Source organism: Physeter macrocephalus, chromosome 1, assembly GCF_002837175.3.
Source record: "Physeter macrocephalus isolate SW-GA chromosome 1, ASM283717v5, whole genome shotgun sequence".
NCBI lineage: Eukaryota > Metazoa > Chordata > Mammalia > Artiodactyla > Physeteridae > Physeter > Physeter macrocephalus.
Genome location: NC_041214.2, coordinates 34,522,813 through 34,544,946, shown reverse-complemented (window position 1 = coordinate 34,544,946; position 22,134 = coordinate 34,522,813). Strand labels below are relative to the sequence as shown.

Sequence of the window (22,134 nt, the reverse complement as noted above, 5' to 3'; positions counted from 1 at the left end):
TGGCTGGAGCAGCGCCCTCTAATAGAAATCTCTGCAGTGATGCGGCTGTTCTGTAATCTGTGCAGAGTCCAGTGTGGCAGCTCAGCCACGTGTGGTTTTGAGAGCTTGAAATGAGCCTGATACACCTGAGAAACTGAATTCTTAATGTTATTTAATGTTTATGACTTCTTACATAAATACCGACATGTGGCTAGTGCCTACCATACTGGACAGCATAGGTCTAGATCTACCCATGAGAGACTAGAAGACTTGGATAACATGTCACCATGTCATCCGTATTCACAGACGATTACTTGCTCTGTGAGGGCAAGTATTCTATACAGGCTGCTGTGTCTATGCCTTTTCTTTGCTTGCTTTTACCAAGAAGATTCAGTATTTTCTAGGATATATGAAATTAGATTAAATGAATTTCTGGCACTGTCACTTGCTCTAGGCTCCAAGACAGCCTAATATGGTCCTGCCATGATAGCCAACTGGGAGAGTTTCTTTGAGAGAGCAGAATGCTGAGAGCATCTGTAATCTAGGGGTCCCTGTGTGCTGATGAGTTGGCTATAATCTCAATGGCTCTTCTGTGAAATAAGCACTGGCTTATTCCTCCTTGTGTGCTCACAGCAAGCACTGAAGATGAGTCACCTAGCATTTCTAAACCTCAAAATAGTTTTGCAAAAGGGTCCCAGCTTGCTTTTATTTCTTTTTTTTATTTATGCATTTTAATATCTAATACCTTCACTTGGTTCAAAATTCAAAATGATATACAGTGAAAAGTGTCATCCCACCCAGGTCCCAGCCACCCAGTCTTTGTTGTAGGGTCAGTCAATGTTTTCCTTTTCCTATGTGCCCTTTCAGAGACATTTTATGCATGTACAAGAAACTATGTATATATTTTCTCTTTTAACACAATTAGTAGCATTCAGAACATATTGCTTTTTAGCTGCACAATATTGTACCACAGGGGGCAGCAAACTATGGCTCACAAGCCAAGTCTGACCTGCTGCCTGTTTTTCACAAATAAAGGTTTATTGGAACATAGCCATGCTCATCATTTACATATTGTCTATGGCTGCATTTGCATTACACCAGCAGAGTTGAATAGTTGCAACAGAGACCATATGGCCTGCTAAGCCTAAAACATTTACTATCTGGCCCTTTACAGAAAAAGTTGCCAACCCTTGTTCCAGGTAACAGGTATCCCAGGGTTTCTTTAACCTGTGCCCTGGTGATGAATGGTGGCTTCCAATCTTTAGCTATTATAAATAAGACTAGTCACTGACTTTGTATGTCCCTCATTTCCCAATATAGAAATGTATCTGCTGGATAAATTTATAGACATGGAATTGCTGGGGCAAAAATTATGTGCATCAATAATTTTGATAAACATTGCCAAATTATCCTCTATAAAGGTTATAACAATTTATATTCTCATCAGAAATGTTTGAGAGTGTCCATTCCCTGCATCTTCATTGATACTGTGAGTTCTCACAGTTTGTGATCACTTTGTGATCTTTGCCCATATTATAGGTAAAAAATGTTTTTTCAATATACTTTTATCTTGCATTTGTCATATTATGAGGAAGATGGAACATCTTTTTACATGCTGAATTTCATCCATATTTGCTTCTGTGTGTACTATCGGATCATATCTTTTGCCCATTTTTATTAGGTCTGGGATTCTTTTTTACTGGTTTGTAGTGGCTCTTTGTAAATTAGAGAAATTAGTCCTCTCTCCGTGATATAAGTTGCAAATATCTTCCCAGCTTGTCACTTGTCTTTTTTTTTTTTTTTTTTTTTTGGCCACAGCGCGAGGTTTGCAGGATCCTAATTCCCTGACCAGGGATTGGACCCAGGTCCTGGCATTGGAAGCTCAGAGTCCTAACCACTGGGACACCAGGGAACTCACTGTCAATTTATTTTTATTTTATTTATTTTATTTTTGGCTGCATTGGGTCTTCGTTGCTGCACACAGGCTTTCTCTAGTTGCGGCGAGCGGGGGCTACTCTTCTTTGCGGTGCGTGGGCTTCTCATTACGGTGGCTTCTCTTGTTGCGGAGCACAGGCTCTAGGCGCGTGGGCTTCAGTAGTTGTGGCACGCGGGCTTCAGCAGTTGTGGCTCGCGGGCTCTAGAGCGCAGGCTCAGTAGTTGTGGCGCACGGCCTTAGTTGCTCCGTGGCATGTGGGATCTTCCTGGACCAGGGCTCGAACCCGTGTTCCCTGCATTGACAGGCGGATTCTTAACCACTGCGCCACCAGGGAAGCCCCTGTCACTTGTCTTTTTTACTTAACTTATGGTAGTTCCAGCTGGCTTTCAAAAGATATTGTTAACCTGTAAGGAAGTGCTAGTATAGCTGTGTGCTACGGTGGTGTGCCCCAGCTGGTGTGGCTGGGGGCAGGAAGGTAGAGTATCAGACTAGGGAAAATAAAGAGACTGTCTCATCAAGGGGGCACTGCCAGTCCTTTACCCAACTACCCAGCACAGCCACATGGGGGTGGCGCCCAGGTCCTCATCTCCTATATTGTGTTTTCAACCCCGCGACTGGTCAACACCCATCCACCATTGCAACCTCATCCTCATACCTTCCACCAAGGAATCTTCACTCACTCATTCAGACTCCATTTGTCAACCACAGACCAGGCTGCAGGCCCCATGCTTGGTGCTGTGGACACAACATCCCTGGCTTCAATTCTTGCTCATCCCCAGCCACTGATTCTGACGATCTCAAAGCTGTCTTAGATATTTCTTAATAGTAACTCTTTCCCAGGAAAAGCATAAGAATCTTACTTCGAAACTAAGAGTTCTGCAAAGACAAAACAACCCAAATCCCTGAGAAATTAAGGTAAGGTGGCTCGTATCCAACACTTAGTCTCCTGGCAGGGACAGAGCAGAGGCGAGCCTTCTTAGGAATGGGATGGTCTCCATGAACCCGAACAAAAATGCTGTCACTTAGACTTCTCCAATAATTACTTGCGGGTGAAGAATATATTTTTCTCCTCGGAATATCCCTCCTTGCTGAGCCCCTTCTGCCTCGCTCATCAGCAGGGTGTGCTCACTCACGACCAATAGGGCAGTGAGTCTGCCAAGCCACACGCTCCTCTGTGTTTCCTTTGGCAGCTTCGACCGAGGCTGGGAATTGGTCCTACACCCTAAAGAGAGCCGCTTCAACAGCCAAGCAGCTCTCATGTAAGTTCAAGGAGAGACATGGCTCAGCCTAGCCAGGCCAGCTCTTCTGCCAGTGTTGATGTTTCACCGAGTGAGACATGCACTTCTTTTTAATTCCCACTAAGGAGGACCCATGTCTCTGGTGAAGACTGGATGGCATCCAGCTTTCTCCCAAGTGAATCTTACACCTGGCTGGGGTAGTTCAGGTGTGTGTGTGTGCTGCCTATCAAAATCTATCCTCAGCTAAATAACATTTATATGACACTGGGTGACTGGAAAGTGCCTTATAATCATTACAATAATGACAGCTGATCCTCCGAATGAAAAGGAGATTGAATTCCATTCCTGGTAGATCTTCCTCTTCCGCAGTCCCGAGCCTGCACCTGGAACACGTTGTAGACCTCCAATAAACATCGTTGGGCATGTTCTAGGGGTAAAAACCATGTTAGGTGCCCGGCGGGTTTCGAGGGGAGAGTAAGAAGTTGTTCCTGCGCACAAGGTGCCACAGTCTAGTATGAGGTTGGCTGGGGTGCAGGTGGGAGACAACGGACAGAAAGATCACGCCAGGCAGAGTGAGTTGTGCTGGGAAAGCAGGGCCAGGGGTGCATTTATTGAGGGTTTACAGAGCGCCCGACAGTGTCCTGAGCACTTGACAGGTCTATTCTCATTTCATCTTCCCAACACTAGGTATTGTGATTTTATCCATTTTATAGAGGAGGAAACTGAGGCACAGAGAGGTTAGGTAAATCACACAGTTAGACCATGGCAGAGCTGGGATTCAAACCACATGTTCTGACTATAGAATCAACACTCTTAACTGCTACTCTGACCCAGACAGACCTCCTGGAGTGGGCGGACCTTGATTCATCCTCTTTGTTAAGGATGAACACACGTGACATCTTGTGTGAGGTTGGGAGGGCTTTGTCTTGAGGGACCAAAAGGTTAGGCCAGACTTCTGTCAGGATCTTTCCAGACCACAAATCTGTGCCTTCCCTGCGGATAAGCTTCCTCTATCATGCAAGATCGGGAACCCCTTTGTCCCCAAGGAGCCCACTGCTTTCCCTTTCTCCATGAAAGTGACCATAATGAGGTCCGTGTGATCCTGTGAGATCTGAGAAGCTTAAGAGAAAGGCCATTATCTGTGCTCTGCAGCAGAGCAATACTCTCATAAAGCTGTCCCCCAGCTGCAAAAACCAGAGAGCCTGTGACTTGCTGGAACCCACGCAGCAACTGCTCGGGGAAAGGCAGGCTGCACACGTCCACCCTTGAGGGCTCAGCCTGGACACGTGTTCTGCTAAGAACACACCAGCATCATTGCTCTCCACATTCTGCCCCCTCCTAAACTCTCACTCTCCCCTCACACCACAAAGTGGCCATTTTTTCCAGTCGCCAAGGGTGTTTTGGGGAATGGCAACGCTAATCAGCCAAATGGGTGGGGTATGGAGATGCCTCTTTTCCCCTCCATTTGGAGACCCTCCAATTCTTCATTCTGACTTACTCAACAGCCTGCTGCTCTTTGTCTGTCACATCCATCCTTCATGGGCAACACTGTGCCAATTTGTAAATTTTAATTTGAAAATTTTTACCATATTTCAAAATGCCAACATGCTCTCCTGCCCCAGAAACACAGCTGGAGTGCAAACCTGGGTGGCTCGGCTCGTGCGGAGTGGAGCCCAGAATTCAAGCTGGTTTGCAAGCCTGGGAACCAACATATCTGAACCTCAGCACACATCCCAGGAATGGCACTGAGCGACAGATCAATCCTCCCTTCCCATGCTCAGGAGCTAGAACCACACACCTCCTATTTGGTCTGTGAGGAGAAATCTGTAGGCGTTGGGCTGAAATGGAAACAGAAGTAGAGTTATTATAATAATGAGAAAACATAAATCTAAAAAGCCATTGGAGAAGAACATGTAATACTTTTAGGTGAGTTAAAACAATTAACTGTCCCCAGATGAAGGGCAAGTATCATTTGTGGCAAGCTGACTTAAGAAGGTCTGGGACATGATATAAAACAAAATTGAAACCCACAGTGATCAAGTTAATTTCTTTTTCTCTTTCCATCTTAATTAACAAATGGTGCAAGAAAGTTTCCATTTGGTGCTGGGACGTCATTAACACTTCTCTTATACTTATTAATTTTGCCTTTCAACAAAGAGAAAGCCAGCTTTCAGACTCAGCAGCTTGGCAAGCAACATTTGCTAGAATATAATACAGTGGCTTGCTTTAATTTTATTGATTTTTTTTCAATTATCTTTTATCTATGGCAAGTAATACAGTTTTATCAGTTTCTGTAGCAATCTAGAACTTTGCTTCCATGAACCAGGCATCTCGTGGAAGTTTTAAATGCAGATTCCTGGGCCCCACTCAGGATCTCCTGAATCAGAATCTGCATTTTCACAAGGTCCCCCAGATGATGCTGATGCACTTTAAAATCTGAGAACTTAACTGTAGTTTACATTTTAAAGACGTTTATTTACAAAGAAAAAGTGAATTGCTTCAAATAAAAACAGTTTGAACTAGTATTAAGATATATGACAAACCGTGCTGGTTGTCCAAGAATATTTGGGAAACACTTGGGTACAGCATTTTGCCAATAAAACTAAGACCTGGGGATTCATCTCTCCAGAGATCAGTGTGTGCCACTGAACTACCAAGTACATCATCTGGGTCGAGAGGAAGGACAGTTCATTCAATGCCGGGGCTATGGCCTTGGCCAGCAGCTTTACCCCAGACCTGCCCACCAAGCCTTTAAAACATGCCTCCATGGGACTGGACTTCCCCTCGTGCCCGGCTCTTACCCATTCTGTGCTGGTGATGTTTCCCAACTGCTCTCTGCAAGGAAATGTAAACATATGTTTTTATGTGCCAGTCAAATTCATAACACTACCTAAAAGGTAACATAAAAGTTTCTGTTGATGTTTTCTTTATGTAATTTTAGAAATAACACATTTTAAGATAAAATACTTTGCTTTTCCATTTGCATCTATAGCTTCAGTGTGACTTGCTATTTCTTGCGAAATCCACCAACCATTTTTATAATTCTGTCATCAACAATAGTGTCACAAAGTCAGATTACAGAAAAATGCTTGATTATTAATATCTGATTAAGCAAATAGTCACTCACGTCAATGATGAATGAGGATAGCTCTACTATGAATTTTGGTTACTATTTGGATGAGTTCATTCATCAGCGTTGTGAGTGACTTCTTTGTGAATCACATGATAATTTTCAGATACTGGAAGAATAGTCCCTCTAATTTTTGTGACATTCCCAGTGCAAAAGCTACAGACATGACCCACTTTTAAGTTTAATATGCATTATTAACATTTTCCGCATCCCTTTCTTAAATCTGGACAATCAACAAAACAATAATTCAACCCCTGATTTGTAGTGTTTGCCAGTTTCCATGGTGTAAATACTCTCACCAGGGCTGATTTCAAACTACTAACATGATGTAAATGAGCACAAAGTTGGGAAGAGATGTGCAGGAGCACAGCATTATGTGTTATTTCTACCACACAAGTACCATTGATGTAAATTACCTCAGTAGCATAGATAATGATAAAATGCAAAATAATTAGCCAGGAGGGAGGGAGACGCAAGAGGGAAGAGATATGGGAACATATGTATATGTATAACTGATTCACTTTGCTGTAAAGGAGAAACTAACACACTATTGTAAAACCGTTATACTCCAATAAAGATGTTAAAAAAAAACAAAACAAAAAAAACACAAAATAATTAGCCAGTGATGTGTTTATTTATTATCCTTTTTCATATAACTTATTTGATTGTAACTTGATATAATCTAATGTTGAATGATGGCTACATAGCCACCAGATCATAAAATTCCTGAAACTTTAACACTTGGCTTTTGTGAGCTTATAGGAGCCAGCTTCAGCTCACGTCTGCCCCTGGCCACTCTGACTCCATTTGTCTGCCAGGGTACCCCTCTCCCACACAGCCCATCTGGCCAGGCCCCGGCCCCAGAGGGAGGAAGAAAAACCGGCCTGTTGATCACAGGACTTGGTGAACCATGAGGGTATTTTAGAGGGATCCACCTTCACTTTGAGGGAGACAGCTCTAATTTGGAGGGTCTTAAGTTGAGGCATTGGTGGAACTGGCAGCATTAAGTACTGGTTGTTAAGAGCACAGCACTGGGGTCAGCTGCTGGGCTTGAACCGCAGCTCTGACCCTCATGGGCCATATGCTCCTGTTTTTAAAATTTTTAAAAATGTATTTCTTTTTGGCTGTGCTGGGTCTTCATTGCTGCACGCGGGCTTTCTCTAGTTGCGGCGAGCAGGGGCTACTCTTCACTGCGGTGCGTAGGCTTCTCACTGTGGTGGCTTCTCTTGTTGCAGAGCACGGGCTCTAGCCGCCTGGGCTCGGAAACTGTGGTGTCCCCGTCTTAGTTGCTCCACGGCATGTGGAATCTTCCCGGACCAGGGCTCGAACCCATGTCCCCTGCATTGGCAGGCGGATTCTTAACCACAGCGCCACCAGGGAAGTGCGGGCCATTTGATTCTGAATAAATAGCTCAATCTCTCTGTGCCTCAGTTTCCTCATGTAAAATGGAAATAACAATGACACTTGCTCCACAGGGTTGTAAAGATTAAATGATATATGGACTTAAAGCAGTTAAGGGAATTCCCTGGTGGTCTGGGGGTTATGACTGCTCTTTCACCACTGTAGAACTAAGATCCTACAAGCCACATAGCACAGCCAAAAAAAAAAAAAAAAAAAAAAGCAGTTAACAAAGTGTTTGGCACAAAATGCTCAATATATATTAGTTATCGTTAGTAGTATTCAACTCATAGTGGCTTTTTACAAACTCATTTGTTGGGTACTGCATTTCTTGTTACACATAGAAAATATATATAGCCAATATTTGCATGATTTTAAGGTTCTAAAAGCCTCCACATGCATAACCTGATGGGAGCCTCATAGCGATCCCAAGAGGCAGTCATCATATGATTATTGTTCCCCACTCAATGTCATCTACGGGCGGAGACTGAAACTCAGAGAGGCTGAATGATGGCCCGGAGACACACAGCCGCGGGCCAACCAGTCAGAGCAGGGTTCATGGGTTATGCTCTCCTTCAGCTGCTCCCAAGCCTTTAATGGACATTTTTGTTGAGCTCTTTATAGCCCCCAAACAGCAAGAACAGGCAGAACTACTACTGAGATGTGAGCCTTTTGACTTGGGATTTCTTAGCCAGTCAGTTAGGTTGGACTATTTGCACATAATTCTGTAAATAAGTATTCATATGTGGTGAAGATGGCAAATTCAGAAAGCCAGTAACTTAGGAGAGAAAGCAGTTTATTTTCTCCTATATCACTGCCTTGTAGACATTTTCTCAGACTGCACTGAAGATAAATGAGGGAGAGCTCTCGTGTTTTCCCTTTTCCCCAGCAAAGAGGAGTAATCAGAATATGTCCATCTTGCTCTGGGGAGAAGGTTCAAAGCACAGACCTTCCCCCTAAATTCACAGTGTGGTCAGATTGGTTTTTACAGGGAAACAGGGACTATCAGGTCAAGTTTGTTCACTCCGTGTTTGAGCAAGGTGTGGGGCAATTGGAGCACTGGAGGGGGTTACAAATTCCCAACATTTATCAAAATTACAAATGCCTACTTTTTTTGGTAGGGGGGCTGCATTGGGTCTTCGCTGCTGCACGCGGGCTTTCTCTAGTTGCAGCGAGCAGGGGCTACTCTTCATTGCGGTGCATGGGCTTCTCACTGCGGTGGCTTCTCTTGTTGCGGAGCACAGGCTCTAGGCCCGCGGGCTTCAGTAGTTGCAGCACGCAAGCTCAGTAGTTGTGGCTCGCTGGCTTAGTTGCTCCGTGGCATGTGAGATCTTCCCAGACCAGGGCTCAAATCTGTCCCCTGCATTGCAGGCGGATTCTTAACTACCGAGCCACCAGGGAAGTCCACAAATGCCTACGTTTTTGATTCAGCAGTTCCACTACAGGAATTTACCCCTCAGAGATCCTCCCATGTATGGAAAATGAGGGACTGCATCATTGTTCATAATAGGCCAAGACTGGAAACAAGCTAAGTGTCCATCAGTGAGGAACTTCCAAATAATCATAGTACTTCCAAGCAAGGCATTACCATGCAGCCCTTAAAAAAAATGTAAGTGATCTATATATACTGCTATAGAATAATTTCTAAAAATATGTTAAGTACCAAAGCAAGGAGGGATGCTCATACGCATTTATTTATAAATATATGAAATATTTCTGGAAGGAGATATGAGAAACTAGAAACAGGAGGACAAAGTAAGTAGGGCACAGGAAGAAAAGGAGACTTTCTACTATATATCCTTTAGAAAATCTTTTGAATTTTATTCCATTTGCATGCATTATATGTTCAAACTAAATAAATGTTGGAATTTAAGCTGGTGTAGGCGCCGATAGAAAAAGAGTGATTTTTAAATCAAATGGCTGTTTCCTCTGCGTTAGAGGCTGCGGAGTGGTGACTGGAGAAGGTAAAGAGGGAAGGACGGGTTCAGGCCCTGGTTCCCCCTACTCACCCCTGCCTCCCCACAGCAACAGACGGAGGTGGCCCGCAGGGCCCAGACCCACGAAGAGAAGCTGGCTGCTGCCCTCAGGGTGGAGGTGCACAACACTTCCTGCCAAATCCAGAGCCTGCAGGCTGAGACGGAATCCTTACGGGCCCTGGTGAGTGGGCCGGGAACAGCCTTGGGCTTTCCTGCATGAAGTTTTACTCTCAACTGTCTACTTGTAGTCATATGTGTTTCCCATCTCACAGCACATGAGTTTTGAGGCCTGCAAAGGATCATCCGATACCAAATGACAAATGTAGTAGACACAGTTAGTGGCCCAGCGAAATCCCCTTCACCAGGCTGCTGCCATGACTGTTGGCTGCTGACGCCACAGGTGCCCAGAGACTTGCCCTCCGCCAAAAGGAAGACCTGGCCTAGGATGGTAGGCGTGCCCCCCGCCGCAAGTCCTCAGCCGTCGGCCAATGACTGACTGACAGTGGGGTTTAAAAACCCAGTCCACTTGCTTCAAAGTGGACTCCGCTCTGTGGTGTAATCCACACTCCAGAGCTCTCCAAGGGATCAGGCTGTAGCCAGAGGCCAGCCAAGACCACCTCCTGGCTTAACACTTTACATTGCCCTGAACTGCTTTCCTTCTCCCCCTTTTCCTGAAAGGAACTCCTTAATTATTGGCATGTACCAGGATCCCTGTGTCTGGCTCAGCTTCTGGGGAACCCAAGCAAAACTAGTAAGCTAGGTAGCTCTTCAGACTCACTGTGGTTCGTGGACAGATCTCTTGCATTATTAATTATTATTATTTAGTTAAAATGATTATTAATAATACAGTAATCCACCCTCTGATCTCTGGGATGGACTGAAGTTCTATTAGGGTCAAGCACGGCTCCTCCTGGATGCCTCCAGGGGGCCATGTGTACTGAATCAAACCACAAGTGTTCATACACACCAGTGCACGAAGGGGCTGGGTTGTATAATCCCTGCGCAGCTGAGGTAGTCTGGACGTCGTTGAGGCCCAAGAAGCCCCTCCCTCCCATCAGCCTCAAGTCCTGGGCTATTTGGGTACCCGTTCTTCCACCACCCCCCGTACACCTCATCTCAGTATTGCCACCCATGACAGCTCCATCACAAACCGCCAGCCCCACCTCCCACTGTAGCCACAGGCTGCCAGGAAGTTAGCTCAAGTATTTGTTCTAGTTGGTTCCCCTCAGAAACAACTTTTCCTCTGCCTGCTGCCAAGATCACCCCGTCACCCCCAGTTCCCTTCCTTCAAGGGTCTTCAGTTCACTTGGTCCGTTGTCCTCGGCAACAAGGTCACACGGTGCCCAGTCAGCTCAGGGAAGATGCTCAGTCTTGCTACAACACGACACACGTCTCATTGCTCCACTTTTCTCCGAGTCGTCCTCTGATGGGATCTGGGTCAGTGCAAGGGGGTGTGAGGAAAGGATCTGAGGTGAGAAAGATCAGGAAACTACAGCCTAAATCACTGCTACTTTAACTAAAAAGTTGTCTGAAAGAGATTGCGTTGTTCAGTGTTATGTGGATTTTATGCTAATCAGTTTTATTCACCTGCCATAGCCCTTGATAAACATCCTAATGTTGGGAATGCAGTTGCTTTAGACACAGTTAAGAGGCTGCCATTTCTCCCCCAGATGTCCCTGTGGCTGCCAAAATTGCCACTCTTCTGGTGATAGAGAGTTCCAGGCAAAAGGTGAGGGATGTATCCTCAAGCCACATCATCAAAAACAAAGCCTGGAGAAATTGCAGCCTAAGTAGCTGGTGCACACCACTCAGCTCATATTCCACACACAGGTATTGGGAGCCTACTACGTGCTGAGCCCTCCCTTAGACTTGGGAGAGGCCATCAAGAATTAAATGTTTCCTGTCTTCTAGAGACTCATAACCTGATTGGTAAAAGAAAACCGGTACACAAATGACAGAACAAAGCAGGGGTACTTCCTGTGTTCCCCAGGGTGGTTGCTTCCAGCAGTCTCCATCCTCACAAGCCCCCAGCCCGCCCTTACCTCTGCCCCTTGGCAGATGCTGTCACTGTTCTGCAGAGAAGATGAAGGTCCTCCAACTTGAGGTCTCCAGCTTCCATTTCCCACCTCAAAATATCTCTGAAGCTTTATCCACCCTCTCCTCCCTTCGAAAGACCCCACCTGTCCCCTGTTGCACCATCTGGGACATTCCTCTATCTACCGTCCCCTCTCTCCTGCATTATCAGTGTCCCCACCCCCTGGAATTGCCTGTGGGTAAAATAGAAAGTCTTCCTTTGCCAGACCTTCCAATACCACCCAACTCGGGCTTCATTTTAATGCCCAGAACTCATCCTTTGCTTTCCTACACTTGAGCCCTTGGATGTGTTCTCCCATGTCTAGAAGGAGACTCCTCCCCCTGCTCTGCCCCCTCTACCGGCTCCTGTCATCCACACCCTGGGCACAGGTGAGGTGGAGCTCGCCGAAGGGAGCTTCACGCCCACCGTGAAGCCTAGACCCTGACTCCAGAGCTGGGGTGATCCCTTCCACCTGCCACCCACTCACACTCAGAGCCCCCTGGTTCATGTGGTTATATCAGCTCATGCACTGAACTCACATTAACTCCTGGAGGGCAGGGACCATGTCTAATTAGTTTTATGTCCCCAGAGCACTTGGTACAGTGCCCAAAACACAATTTCTTCAAAGTGATAGAAACAGTAATAAGAGCACACTCACCTGCATTACCTCATCAGAGCTTCATGGAAACATTAAGTAGGGTGGACTGTGACTGCATCCCATTTTGCAGAAGAGAAAACTGTGGCTCAGGAATTTGCCCACTAACATGAGTCATAAGTAGAGAGGCAGAGCTCTCTGGCTCTATCACGCACTAGACGGCGGTCGTCCTGTGGAGTTGGGGACGGGCGCTCAGACCCTGGAGTCTTGAACCCTGGCTCCTCTACTCACTAGCTGTGTGCCCTCCCGAAGTTGCCGTTTTCTCCCTTGTACAGTGAGCATCTATTTTGGTTATCACATCCATCTGCTGTGTTGGTGGCTTAGGACAACAGGAAATCATTTGTTCATTTATTCAGCAATTTAGGGAGCGCTCGGCAGAGATGGCTCTTCTCCATCCCATGTGGCATCTGCTGGGGCTGGCACGTCCAAGAACAGCTGCTTCAGCTCACATGCCCGCTGCCTCAGCTCTGCATCTCTTTTTCTCTCTCCACGTGGCCTCTGCACGTAGCTGGCTTTGACTTCCTCGTATCATGGCAGTCTTACATTATTGGACTCCTGACATGGCATCTGGCTTCCCTCAGAGGGTGAGCCCAGAAGGTACCAGGCCTCTTAACACCTGGGCTTGAAGGTCCCCGAATATCATTTACGCAGCATTCTGTTGGTCAAAGCAGTCACAGACCAGCCCAGATTCCACAGGGATCTGCCTCTTGATGAGGCAGTGGCAAAATCACGGAGAGAAAGTGCAGGTGGGATGGAGATCATTGTTGCAGCTGCCTTTGGAAACGTGATCAACCACTGAACCATTGTAGAATTTTCCTCATAAAGTCATTGGCATGATTAACTAGATAATGCAGGTCAAGCCCTTAGCACCGTACCCGGCACAGAGTGAACAGTCAATAAATGGTATGTGTTATTAATTATCATTATAAAATTATTATTGTAACCACTAGTATAGTAGCCCCAAGTTGGCATCATCTGATCACCACACTTAAACCCCGTGGTCCTGACTATTGGGACAAATAGGACAAGAACTCACCCCCCAACCAGAAGATGGAGCAGTGACGTGCTGACTGGGCTCGGAACCCAGGATGGGCTGCCTCTGTCCCCTGTGGCTCTAGCAGGTCAGAGTTCTGGTCGCTGGGCCTTGCAGGCAAGGTTAGGAACACAGGTGAGCCAGAACAGGTAGCACACACGTCTACGGCTTTCCGACATGGCAGAGTTCATCCAGCCATCCTGCTACCCTCAGTCACAGCACCCTGTGTGCACACAGGCCCTCACAGCTATGTAAGCCTCAGACAGCCGAGCTGGTGACATTTTCAGCTCCTTTGCCAACAAGGCACTGTTTATAGTGGCAGCCAGGCATCAATAGTGGTGTCTGAGGGCCCCTGAGCTCTGTGTTCAGTCAACTCAGACCAGGAATGGAATTCAGTCCAGAAATCACAGAAGGTCACTATTTTACTTTCCGGAGGGCTTAGCAATTTAAGGAAGTCCCTTCAGATCTCTAGAGACAAGAGCAAGCATGCTTTTGTGATCTCAGTTTGCTTGCTGGTGCTGTGTCGTGAGCGGGCCGGGGCAGGAGACCCACAGCAGTGGCTGATCATAGAGACTCAAGCACAGGCATCTCTGTGAAAACCAGGCCAAGATGTCAGGGACATAGGTGCAGAAGCTTGACTTGGACTCTAAGGGTGGAATGGAAAAGACGTGGCACCTCTGATAGGTGTTCCCATGAACCCACCTTGGGCAGTGGGTCCTAAGTCTTCAGCGAAAAACCCCAGGCCACATGGAAAAGTCACCACGTACACAGGGCAAAAACTATAGACAGATGATCCAAACCTGATTCCACGAAAGGTATTTCCAAATCACAGGTGTTACAGGTCCAATGTCAACAACCACCACTCACAAACCAAGCAGTTTCCTGATAAACAAAGGGAGAAAACCCAGAGAGGTTGGAACGAATGATTCTCAAAGTCCAGGTGGCCATTTCTGCATCCTCACTGCCATGGAGGGGTTTTCAGATCTCACCAGCAAGATAATAACCAGACCAGACACTGATCTAGATTTATTTCCACTAATCACATTTTGCCACCTGTAGACATACCTAGGATGGGAATCTGACTCAACTTCCTCATATCCTGTGGAATTGGGAAGATTTAAATAAGATAATATGGTGGCCCCTGCTTAACAGTAGCCATGATTCAAGATGACATCATGACCAAGAATCTTCGATTTCAGCCACAGTGGTCAAAAAAGGGTATAGAAACTTGTTTCATCAAGACTTGACTCAGTCCAATTTAGAAAGATATTTATTTGTTTCTTACGTGTTATATAAAATAAAAAGCCAGATGCTAAATTATAGAACTACATAATTACTACTACTGAAAGATGTTAAAGAGAGAGGCATACCATTTTTTTATTGGTCAGCCCTACAGTTTGCAGGGCTTGGTGTATGGGAAGATGAGAAGAAAGTTTCAGTCTAGTGGGGAGACAGGGCAATAAGTGCACCATAATACAAGTGCTGTCACTTGGGTAACACACACACACACCTATTCTGTGCCAGGCCCTGTCCTGTCGCTGGGGTTACAGAGACTAGGTTCCTGCTCTCAAAGAGCTCAGCATCTGCTAGAGGAGACATGCCCCTAAGAAGCTCAGCCCGCTATGATAAGTTCAAGGGCATGCATGTGCTTGGGTAGCTGTGAAACCCAGAGGAGGGACACCCTAACCCAGCCTGGTGGTGGCAGAGGCAAGAGGGCATCAAGGAAGTCTTCCTAGGAGAGGTGACCCCTGAGTTTGGACGTGGGGTGAATAAGAGTCAGCCAGGTGAGGAGAAGGGGAGATACAAGCCCAGATTTGGACTTTAGACAGTGCACTGTGGCTGCTGCAGGGGGATGCAGAGGGGGAGGAACCACAGGCAGGGAGATGAGCTAGGAGGCCACAGAGGTTACCCCAGGTGAGAGGTGATAAGAATCGATCTGGGGCATTGGTGGCTGGACAAGAAGGGGCACGTATGGGAAAATGTTTCAGAATGTACAAGAGGTAGGACTCAGTAATGATTGAATTTGGGAGGGAAGCAGGACCAGTGACATATCTTTCCCTGGTTTCTAGCTCATGTGGGTTCACCAGCTGGAGCACAGGAGAGGAGGGGCCAGCAGGTTCCAAAGGAAGCCAATGGCTCCATTTTGGACACCTTGATTTGAATGGGGCCCATGGCCTGCATATATTTCCAGTAAGAACCTCAGCACCGAGTCTGCTTTGGGGAGAGATCTGTGCTGGACGCATCAACACAGGAGTCATCCACAGAGATGACCAAGCTGCGATTGGAGTAGAGACCAACCTGCACAGCACAGCTCAGGGAGAGGAGGGGGCGAACGGGCAGCAAGGGGCAGAGGAACTAGCAAGATGTGCTACTAAAACACTAAAAAACCACAGTGAGTGTGTAGAGGCCAGAGATATTCGTCCTGACTGTGGGAATCTGGGAGGAATGCAGGAGGAGACTGCGTTCCAGCTGGACGGTGGGTGGCGGTTCACCAAAGAGGGAGGTGGCCCGGGGGGTGACAAGTCAGGAGCAAAAAAAGCCCCGAGGTGGCTCAGGGAGCAAGATTTCTTTCAAAAAACACCTGCAAACTGCCTCGTGTGTGTGTGTGTGTGTGTGTGTGTGTGTGTGTGTGTGTGTGTGTGTGTGTGTGTGTGCGTGTCAATCTCTCTCTCACTTGTCCTCTCTCATTCTCTCTCTCACTCATCTGCCTCTTCTCTCATCATTCTCTCTCATCCGGCTCTCCGGTTCCTATCTCTCTCCCCCTCTTTCTTCCTCTTCTCCCTCCCCACCTCCACCCCTGTCGGAAGGATCAGTGACTCAGACGAAGCAAGACTCTGGCCTCCCCAGGAGGATTCATTACTTCCCCACTGAGCCACGTCAGCCCGTCAAGGTCATCGTCCTGGGAGAAACAGACAGCCAGGCCGATGCCAGCCCCTCCCACTGCTCTGCCCATCTCCCTCTTCCAGGGCCCTGCCTATCAGCCTTGGCTCTGGACCGTATCCCCTCTCTTGTAGAAACGAGGCCTGGAGAACGCCTTGCACGACGCCAAGCACTGGCACGACATTGAGCTGCAGAACCTGGGCGCCGTGGTCAGCAGGCTGGAGGCAGAGCTCAGGGAGATGCGCACGGAGGCAGAGCAGCAGCTGCAGGCCCGCGAGCACCTGCTGGCACACAAGTGCCAGATGCAGCGGGACGTGGCGTCCTACCATGCGCTGCTGGACCGCGAGGAGAGCGGGTGCGTCTCTGCTCGGCTTTGTTAGGAAAGGAGTAGATACTCATGGGTTTAAACTAGACACTTTTTCAAACACTATAGAAGCAATTAGTGTAAAAAGGAGAAATCACCTCCCAAACTTCCTAACACCCAGCCCCACTCCCACAGCCTGTGTCCTTCCAGGATTTTTCTGTTCATATATACGCAAATATATAGACAAAAATATATTATGTACTTATGTATGTATACATATATGTGTGGATGTATATGTATGTATACATATACATACATATACATATACATGCATACATACATGTATGCATTCATAGATGCAGACATACAGCCACACACCATAGACATACCTATATGTGTTCATGCATACTTCCTACCATACATGGTAGCAGTTAGGAATGCTTTCAGCTGCATGTAATAAAACCTAATTAGTGGAGCTATAAACCAATGCTCCTGAAACTTTAATATGCACTCAAAACGTGCCAAGCCTGGCACCTTTTTAAAATGCAGATTCTATTTCCAAAGGTCTGGGTGGGGCCTGAAACTCTGCATTTCTGACAAAACTCTCAGGGGACACCTATACTGCTGGTCCACAGACCACACTTTGAACAGCAAGGGGATAAACCCTGTTTACCTAAGAGTTCCAGAAATGAGGTAGGCCAGGCTGCTCCGTGATGTCAGTCAGGTCCCAAGCTCATTTCATCCCTCTGATATACCATCCCTGTCTTCATCTTTGTCACCCCCAATTGCCAAATGCCTACCACAGCCCCAGACATCATAACCAGACATCACGCATGGCCAGAAAAGGGGAGGCAAGAGGAAACAGCAGAAAGGCTTTTCCCTGCATGGCTCACTCCTTTTTTCAGTGAAGGAAAAATGTTTTGTGAAGGCTGCAACGGACTTTTCCTTCTATCTCACATGACCAGACCTACCTGCAAGGGATGCTGGGAAAGCAACTATTTAGCTTTTCCAGCCTCCATACTGGAGAGAGGCAAGAAGTAAGGAATGGCATGTATACCTCTATGTATGTATATGTGTGTATGTGGTATATATATATATATATATATATATATATATATATATATACACATGCACATAAATATGTAGTCTTTTTTTAATGGGTAAGGATTCCTGTGGCATATGCATGAGTCTTGGGGCTTAGCTTCCTTGCCAGCTTTTTAAGGAAATTGAAGCCTTTATCACAATTCTATAACTTCATATTGCCCTCCAAGGTCCCTTCTGTGGCATACATTGAATGAGGAAGAGAATACATAGTAGAATAGCAGCTCTAAGAGACAACTTATCAATTACATAGTACAACCCCTCCTGATTCCAGAGAGAATAAGAAGGCCGGAGCAGAAAAGGATTTGCCAGTGATCAAAATAGGAGGAAGAGGCAGAGCTGGACCAGAGCCTAGGTCTCCTGGGTCTCCAGTGTGCTCTGTACCATCCCTTTCTCAGAAGGCAAGAGGACCACATGGAAGCAACCTAACCCTTCCTCTTTCAAACAAAAACATGTCATCCAGCTCCTTTCCAGCTGTCTTTTTATTGGATTGATTTCTGTTGATTATAAAAGCTAGAGGTTGGTAACAAAGCTAATTTTTTCAGATGCCTATGAATATCTAAGTACACAAAATCGTATTAAACAAATACAAAAAGTAACAAGATAGACTGAATTTACTTCAAGAATATAAGGACTCCATCCAGTGAGTGCCTGCTATGTGCCAGCACAGTCTTAAGCTCTATGTTATCGTCATTTCTCCACAAAACCCTGCCAGAACTACATCATTATCCCCACTTTACAGACAGGAAACAAAACCTCAGAGAGCTTAAATCATTTGCCCAACGTCACACAGCTAATTACCATGGAGGTGGGATTTGAAAGCCAAACTGTCTTGTTCCAAAGGCCAAATTCTTTCCATGAGACACCTGCCTTTCGTATAATTCTGTTGTGATTTCTTTACTAATTTTCATCATCCATTGCTTGTCTCACTCAAATGTGTTTTTTGGGTTTTGTTTGTTTGTTTCAGCTAATGGAGAAACACCCTCTTTTCATGAAGAAAATGCTGCCTTCCTCACCGAGTGACCAACGAAGTTCCTTGAGGAGTCCCCACCCCCTCACAACCCCCGACCCGCATCTTCCCTCACCCTCCCCACCCCCATCCCAAGCTGGATTCCCTGCTGGATTCCCCAGTTGCCTCAGCTTGAGCTGAAAAGCTTCCTGGAAGTGGAGAGTGTCCTGCTGCCTGAATTCAAATAGTCTGTAGCTTGAGCAACCTCCCTTGCCCCTCTCCAAATAAATGCTTCGTGTGTGGCTTCCAGTCTGCCCACCTTGTTCAATCCACTGTCTGATGGAGATGGATATCACTTTACCTGCCTGGCTTTTCCTCATGGGGCCATTCTTAAAGGCTTCTGGAAGGGTCCTTGAGAGTGGCACCATCTTCCTTGTTGTTCAAGGGTCAGCTGCTCTTGGGTTTCTCAACATAAATGTGCTTCTTGGGCGAGAGTTGTGCTCGTGGCAGGCAAGATTGCCACCACTGGAGGCAAAAACAACGTTCTTGCTAGAGAGGGGGTCTGTGTGTATCATAACCACAGGCATCACAAAGCATCTGGGTGTCTTTAACGTGCTCTTCGTGGGTAGTTATGCACAGACACACCCACTTCACTGCTGTTGGCAGAGCACTTCTCGATCAGCTTAAAGGGAACTTCAGTTTAAATCTGTGGGGGATGAATTAGGCTGTGGTTGCCTACACTTGCAGCCTCAGAATATACTTCCAGGGTCCTTCCTCAGCCCTCTCAGGGCCCAGGCCAGCCAAATATAGTTCATGAATCCTCCACATACCCAGCCAAGACTCCCCTGCCTTCTGATTAAAACTGAAACCACCACCTGTGTCCTAGCGCAGTCTCTCATGCCTCCAAAACCACACACACGCAGCCCAGACTTAAGTTCTCAATTCTTCCCCCAAGCTTCTGTCAGTCCACCTGTCACACAGAATTGCAGACCAAAATATCCAAGCTGAGTCTCTGTCCTCACGTAAGCTGCCAATCCAGACAGGACGATGTGTCCAATATGGGCACATTGGAAGACACCCTCCCTCAGTACATGGGCTTCCAAATACCTAAGGCCGACATAAACAAATGAAATCTTATTTACCCTTAAGAAAGCTGGAAGGAGAAGCAAGGCAAGACATTAGGTCTCCTGGTTGAAATTGCTCAAGCTGCTTTCCCTTTTTGGCTTCCAGGATCAAAGACATTGTAATAATAAGTCCCGTGGGCAGGACAGCTATTTACAGTTTGTATGGCACCTTCGCACAATTCCCTCTGTTGTTTGAGGCACAGAAATCATCAAGACACCATCTAATGCTGCATTTCAGCAAAGCACCAATCCCCTCCGCAGCTGCACACCCCAGGGGTGCCCATGACTGAAACACTGGGTACCAGGGCCTCCCCAGAAGAGAGAGTGTGCGCCTGGCTATATCAAATGCCCATTCACTGAGGTCTGTTTCTTTTCTTTCTTACTTGTTACAGTGAATTTTTGCCCCCCAGCCAAGACCTGAATCCCTAACCTAAACACAGCTGGAGGGCCTCAGAAGGAGGTACTTCTGTGTCTGAACGGCTGTGCATTTTCCAGAACCTGGAAGCTGTCTCAGCCACGGGAGGAAGGGGAGAATGGATTTGCACACCCTCCTGAGTTTCCACCAGACGCACGCTGTGCTGGGCCGCACACACTCGGTCGCCTTGGCTCCGTAATCTCAAAGAGCAGCTGCCTTAAACCATTAAGTTAATCATCGTTTGGCAGGGAGAGCCCAGCAGACTGGTGCTTCCAGTTCTCAGCACAGTTTCTTGCTGTTTCTAATGAGGCTTCATTAACAGGTAAGAAAAGGCACTGCTGACCCCCTGACTCCTCTGGGGCCTCATTTAACTCAGACTCCCTCTTACAACATCCAGTACAATTACACTCTGGCGGCAGCTCACTGACAGGTGGCAGGGAGGATGCTGCTTGTGCTGGTCTCGAGGACAGAGCGTTTGTTCTGGGGCAGACCAGAGAAGGGCTCCCGACGGACTTCTCCGAAAGCACAGACAGACTCTATTTCCAGACAAGGTAACGAATTCCACTGGCCTCTGGCCTGGCTCCTGGAGCACAGTGTAAACTCCCACTGAGATTGCTGGAACATCCACTGGATTTCAGACCAAAGTCCTTAAGTCTCACCTTCATTATCATCTATGACACTTCCAAGCACCTGCTGGTGCCCAGACATTGTGTTGGACTTTGGGGATCCCAGTAAAAAGAAGAGACAGTTTCTGCCCTGGTGGGTTTACAGTCTCTTTGAGGAGTTCACATGTGCACATAAAAGGAGAAACAAAGCAAAGCAGGCAGAGCAGCACATTACACTTTGCACAACCCCTTCACATAATTCAGTTTATCATAGGAAACATGAACATAGACATTCAGATCTGATCTCTGTTGGTTTCGGTAAGATGATTCAGCAGGAATCATCAAGCACCATGCTGGTCTCTGATTATCTCCAAATAGCACACAAATATTTTTTCCAGATTTATTAAGATAAAATTGACATACAACACTGTATAAGTTTAAGGTATACAGCATGATGATTTGATATATTGTGAAATGATTACCACAATAAGTTAACATCCATTATCTTAAATAGAGAGCAAAAATATTTTTCTTCCTTATGGTGAGAACCCTTAGGATTCACTCTCTTAATAACTTTCATCTATACCATACAGCAGTGCTAACTGTAGTCATCATGCTAACTATGACATCATGTATGTTACGTCCCTAGTACTTATTTATCATATACTAGAAGTTTATACCTTTTGACCACCTTCATCCAATTTCCCCTCGCCCTACCCCCTACCTCTGGTAACCACAAATTTCTTTTTCCATGAGTTTTTTTTTTTTAAGGTGCCACATATAAGTGAGATCATACAGTATTTGTCTTTCTGTGTCTGCCTTACTTCACTTAGTATAATGCATTCGAATTCCATCCATGTTGTCACAAATGGCAAGATTTCTTTCTTTCTAATGGCTGAATAATATTCTCTGTGTGTGTGTGTGCATGTGTGTGTGTGTAGGTGTGTGTGTGTGTAGGTATGTGTGTGTATAATCTCACAACTTCTTTATCCATTATCCATCAATGGACACTTAGGTTGTTTCCATACCTTGGCTTTAGTAAATAAAGATGCTATGAACATGGGGGTGCAGATATCTCTTTCACATAGTGTTTTCATTTCCTTTGGATATAGTCCCAGAAGTGGAAATGCTGGATGATGTGGCAGTTCTATTTTTAATTTTTTGAGGAAACTCCACACTGTTTTCCATAGCGATGGTAACAATTTACAATCCTTCAAGGGTTCCCTTTTCTCCACATCCTCTCCAGCATTTGCTATCTTTTGTCTTTTTGATGCTAACCATTTTAACAGGCATGAGGCGACATCTCATTGTGATTTTGATTTACATTTTCCTAATGA

General features: G+C 46.2%; 1 protein-coding gene across 1 annotated transcript in view; it reads left to right on the top strand.

Moving 5' to 3' along the window:
* The window catches only part of BFSP2 (beaded filament structural protein 2), a 69,869-nt gene extending 50,907 nt beyond the window's left edge, over positions 1-18,962 (top strand). Inside the window, exons 5-7 of the mRNA XM_007118144.2 lie at positions 9,707-9,838; positions 16,434-16,654; positions 18,672-18,962. Coding sequence (XP_007118206.1) covers positions 9,707-9,838; positions 16,434-16,654; positions 18,672-18,675 — 357 coding nt within the window. The 3' untranslated portion in view covers positions 18,676-18,962. The remainder of the gene's footprint in view (positions 1-9,706; positions 9,839-16,433; positions 16,655-18,671) is intronic.
* The last annotated feature ends 3,172 nt before the right edge of the window (positions 18,963-22,134 follow it).